The 5,396-nt window shown below is 57.2% G+C and overlaps 1 protein-coding gene across 1 annotated transcript; it reads right to left on the minus strand.

The window, feature by feature from the left end:
• Positions 1–321: 321 nt before the first annotated feature.
• On the minus strand, positions 322–5,171 carry ACTB (actin beta). The gene is made up of 6 exons (XM_042037098.1): positions 5,060–5,171; positions 3,450–3,578; positions 2,910–3,149; positions 1,941–2,379; positions 1,428–1,609; positions 322–1,067 (listed from the first exon to the last, which is right to left on the minus strand). The coding sequence occupies exons 2-6, from the start codon at positions 3,570–3,572 to the stop codon at positions 924–926; spliced, it is 1,128 nt and encodes a 375-aa protein (XP_041893032.1). The 5' UTR covers positions 3,573–3,578; positions 5,060–5,171; the 3' UTR covers positions 322–923.
• Between the last annotated feature and the right edge of the window lie 225 nt (positions 5,172–5,396).

Genomic DNA, 5,396 nt, shown 5'->3' on the forward strand with positions numbered 1-5,396 from the left:
GTCCAGCATGAGACACAGAGAGCAGTATTTGGGAAGGTGCAGTTCAATCCCCATTAAGCCCAGCTCCTCCAGCAACTCCCTGTTGCACACACTAGCAGTACCTGGACAACTCCAGCCCATGGCACCCTTGAGACCCACAGGTTTGGCAGGCTCAATTCTACCCCTCCCCTAATCACCCAGAGCCATCTGCCTTGTGCCCCAAAGCACCAGCATCCCCCCAGCCTGATAGCAGAGCTGTGCACCCTGGAAGGGCAAGATGAGAGCAGGGAGCAACTGTCAAAAAATGGCATGGAAAGAAAGAAAAGGAACAACCAACACCAGTCAAGCCTCTATGGTGTGCACTTTTATTTCAACTGGTCTTAAGTCAGTGTACAGGTAGCCCCTCCCTCCCCCACATACTGGCACTTCTCCTAGACCCTGCGGGGGACTGTAAAGCCTTCATTCACATCTATCACTGGGGAACACAGGCTGCTTGCTTGACAAATCGAAGAGAAAAAGGATCAAGTGTGTTTTGTTTTTAAGGCGGAAAGATACAAAAAGACACTTGTCGGGTTACATAATTTACAGACAAGCAATTATAACCTAACACCAGCTGTAACTGGTGGACTCCCTCCGAGCTGGGCTTTGCCTTCACAGAGGCGAGTAACTTCCTGTAACAATGTATTATAATATTTGGAATGACTATTAAAAAAACAAACAAATGTACAATCAAAGTCCTCAGATGCATTGTAGAACTTTGGGGGCGTTCGCTCCGACACGTTTCATTTTAAGACTGCTGCTGACACCTTCACCGTTCCAGTTTTTTAATCCTGAGTCAAGCGCCAAAAAAAAAACAAATAAAGCCATGCCAATCTCGTCTTGTTTTATGCGCATTTATGGGTTTTGTTTCATCACAAGGGTGTGGGTGTTGGTAACAGTCCGGTTTAGAAGCATTTGCGGTGGACAATGGAGGGTCCGGATTCATCGTACTCCTGCTTGCTGATCCACATCTGCTGGAAGGTGGACAGGGAGGCCAGGATGGAGCCTCCAATCCAGACAGAGTATTTACGCTCAGGTGGGGCAATGATCTGCAGGGAAGAGGAGGAACCAGTCAGACACAGCATCACACTACATGCACAGCCCACGCACAGCCCTGCAAGATGGAGCTGCCTAATTCCCTTATCTAACCTTGGCCAAGATACCATGAAGTCCAAACAAGATCAAGACACAACCTCACACCCCCACCTCTCTCCTTTGCAGCCAGTCTTTAATCCCATTATTCACACAGTTGGGTGGGTGCCATCCCATCCAGCCCAAGGCCATTAAGGCTGCACCAGACAGACATGGGTCCTATCTTTTGCAGCAGGATTCCAGCATACCACCCTCCACCCAGGCTGCATATTTCAGCCTAATGGGGGTGCTGAGATGTTCCCCCAATTCCATCGTACCTTGATTTTCATTGTGCTGGGTGCCAGGGCTGTGATCTCCTTCTGCATCCTGTCAGCGATGCCAGGGTACATTGTGGTACCACCAGACAGCACTGTGTTGGCATACAGGTCCTTACGGATATCCACATCGCACTTCATGATGGAGTTGAAGGTAGTTTCATGGATACCACAGGACTCCATGCCTGTGAAGAAGGACAAGTCTCAAGTCAGCAAAGGCTCAGACAGAATCAAGGAAGCCTAAGAAGATACTACAGGCAACCGAGAGACCAGCAGCCCTTTCAGCAGGAAGGCACTGCAGAGCCATGGTTGGGATAGAGTCAACCTTTGGCTTTACTGACCCAAGTCCCTCAAACAGCTTTAGGCTGCGCAGGAATTGAGGCTGACTGGTGAGACAGCTCAAGTCTTGCTACAGACCAGCAGTAAAATATAGTACCTCACTGTCATGGTCTCCCGCTTACCCTTCACAGAAGGAACATTGAGGGGCACAGGGTATCCTAGGAAATTTTGACTTACCCAGGAAAGATGGCTGGAACAGGGCCTCGGGGCACCTGAACCTCTCATTGCCAATGGTGATGACCTGGCCATCAGGGAGTTCATAGCTCTTCTCCAGGGAAGAGCTAGAGGCAGCCGTGGCCATCTCCTGCTCGAAATCCAGGGCAACATAGCACAGCTTCTCCTTGATGTCACGCACAATTTCTCTCTCAGCTGTGGTGGTGAAGCTGTAGCCTCTCTCTGTCAGGATCTTCATGAGGTAGTCCGTCAGGTCACGGCCAGCCAGATCCAGACGGAGGATGGCATGGGGGAGGGCGTAGCCTTCATAGATGGGCACAGTGTGGGTAACACCATCACCAGAGTCCATCACAATACCAGTGGTACGACCAGAGGCATACAGGGACAGCACAGCCTGGATGGCTACATACATGGCTGGGGTGTTGAAGGTCTCAAACATGATCTAGAGAGAGAAAAGGAGGGGTTGAGTCAACAGCAAAATACAGGGCTCTTGCTACAGGTCTATACCAAGTCCATGCAAGTGGTTTTACTTCTGCCCCTAGATAAGAGGTATCTCTACACTCCCCCTCAAAGTCCATGCTTATCTCACCTGGTCTCCACCCACACCTGCCAGGTCAGAGCCTGAGCAGGGACACCACTGCCACAGACCCATCCACGTATCACAGCAAGGAACAAAACAAATGCCAAGTAAACTACAGTACAGTCACTCAAGGCTGTAAATGGATTAGTGTGCCTAGTCAGAAACAGCAGTCAGACAAGTTGCTAGTTCAGTCTCAGAGAAAGCCAGCTTAGAAGAGCAAACAAAACCTGTCAAGGTCCAGCAAAGAGGAGACTCAGGTCAGGAAAGGAAAACCCTGTAAAGATGGCAAAAAGGGAGAATAGTGGTGAAGGAGGAGAGAGGACAACATGGAAGAGGAGAGCTGGCCTGCAGCAATTATCTGCTGTAGCTCCAAGCTGCAGAGTTCTACACACCTGTGTCATCTTCTCTCTGTTGGCTTTGGGGTTCAGGGGAGCCTCTGTGAGCAGCACAGGGTGCTCCTCAGGGGCTACTCTCAGCTCGTTGTAGAAAGTGTGATGCCAGATCTTCTCCATGTCATCCCAGTTGGTGACAATACCGTGTTCAATGGGGTACTTCAGGGTCAGGATACCTCTTTTGCTCTGGGCTTCATCACCAACATAGCTGTCTTTCTGGCCCATACCAACCATCACACCCTGCAGAACAAAGACGATGTGGTAAGTACGGCTGAAAAGTGGGTAACTCCCTTTTTCCAAAGCTAAGTCTCCAATTATTGTCCCTTTCCTGTCATGTCTATCAGGAAAGACATGCAGCCAGCTGCTCCAACACACACTGCACAAAGGCTCTGCAGGAGGCTGCATTCCCCACCAGATGTGCTGCAGCGCAGAGGCCTCTCATGGTACAAAGCCAAATAAAAGGGCTTCTTGTCTCTAGGGGAAGAACTTCCACCAAACCCTCCTCTTTTTTGTCAGATAACAAGCACACCAGCCACCTACCTGATGTCTGGGGCGACCCACGATGGATGGGAAGACAGCACGGGGGGCATCGTCCCCGGCAAAACCGGCCTTGCACATACCGGAACCATTGTCAACAACAAGCGCGGCAATATCGTCATCCATGGCTGGCTGCGGGAGGAGAGAAGGAGACATGAGCATCCCCGCTCACACGCCGAGCCCCGTCCCGCGGCGGCAGGCGGGAAGGCGATGGCGGGAAGCGCAAGCAAAGCCGCCAAGGCCTTCCCCACCCATTTCCTTCCTGCCAGCGCCGCTCCGCTTCGCCCGGCGTCCGCTAGAGGGGGCGACGCCTCCTAGATTTCGGCACTGCGCGGATTTGGGACAAAGGAAGTCCCTGCGCCCTCTCGCATTATTACCATAAAAGGCAATGGATGGAGCGCGCCGCGCCTCGCCCGCCACCGGCTGTCGGGGGACGGCGGCGGCCACTCCCCGGAGCGGGCGGGCGTGGCCGCCACACCCCAGCGCCCCGCCGTGTGCCGGCCAGCGGGGCTCGACGCCTCCGCACAGCCCCGCCGGTCACGCCCGGTGCCCCACCTTGAGCCGGCCGGCGGGGCTCAACACCTCCGCACAGCCCCGCCGGTCACGCCCGGTGCTCGCCCCAGCACCCCGCCATGTGGCAGTCAGCGGGGCTTGGCACGTCCACGCAGCCTAAGGGGTCACGCCCGATGTCCACCGTGTGCCAGGCACGGCCAGCAAGACTCGACCTTTCTGCACAGCCCCCAAAGCCTCAGCCAGCCTCTACAAGGAACCGCAGCAGAACAAGCGCTGGCCACCACGCCCAGCCCACTAGTCAACCGTGACCGGGGCTCTGCCCCATCGACCGGCGGCACCACGGGCGGGATTAGAGCCAGCATCTTATGCAATTGCAGCCCGCCCAGGCTCAGCCCCGGCGGCTCCGGCCGCGCCGGTGTAATCCGGTGGCGGGGGGGGGGGGGGGGCGGCAGCTGCGGCACATGTGCCGCCCCGCACGGGCAGCCTGGGAAGTGTAGTCGGAGCTGGAGCGGGCAGCCCGCCTGCACCTGCGCTCCGGGCACACGGGGGGTCCCCCCTGCGCCCCCCAACCCCGCACTGCTCCGATCTACAGCCTCGCCCCATGTAGGGGGTGCCGCCCCCTCCTCGCAAGCAGCAGCCACCAGGACTATTCGGATCTGCGGGGGGGGGGGGGGGGCCGCGCCCCTCCTCACCAAGGACAACGCCCCCGGGCCCCGACCCCAACACGGGCGGCTCCGCCGAACAAACAAAGCCCCGCGCCCTCCGTCCACGCCGCCGCTCCCAGGACACAACAGCCGAGCCGCCCGCTTCCCCCGTCCGCACCAGCAATCCTCTTACGGGGAGGATTAACCCCACGGGCTGCAGGGGCGCGACCCCCCTCCACAAGCATCACCCCCCAAACCGGCCTTAAACCGCGAGCTGCGTCTCTACCCCTTACAACGCGGCACCGCGCTACGGGGCCGCCACCCCGCCAGCACACAAAGGGCGCGCCGCGTCCCAACAACCCCGATCACACCGATATTCGTAATAACACTGGCTCATTACTGACATCGTTAATATTATTATTTTGTTATCCCCCGTTGTCGCAGTGCCACTCTCACCTTTGGGGAGTTCGCGCGGTCGGAGCCGGGGCAGGCGCAAGGCGGCGGCGGGAGCGGGGCGCGCGCGCGGCGAGGGCAAGCAGAGCTCGCGGCGGCTCCCGCCCGCCGCCCGCGCGCGCTTTATATGGGGCCGCCGCCGCCGCCGCCTCGCCATAAAAGGAAACTTTCGGAGTGCGCCGCTCCGATTGGCCCCACGCGGCCACGCCCCCCAGGCCTCGCCCCGCCCCGCCGCCCCGACAGGGGGGAAAATATTGGGGTGGGGGGGAACCGAATGGAATTGGGGTGGGGGGTGCGGCCCCGGTGTCACTTGGTTGCTTTGGGGACGGGGCTCTTGCCT

Source organism: Corvus kubaryi, unplaced genomic scaffold (assembly GCF_017639235.1).
Source record: "Corvus kubaryi isolate FWS band 111438036 unplaced genomic scaffold, C.kubaryi_AGA036_p1.0 37387, whole genome shotgun sequence".
Classification (NCBI taxonomy): domain Eukaryota; kingdom Metazoa; phylum Chordata; class Aves; order Passeriformes; family Corvidae; genus Corvus; species Corvus kubaryi.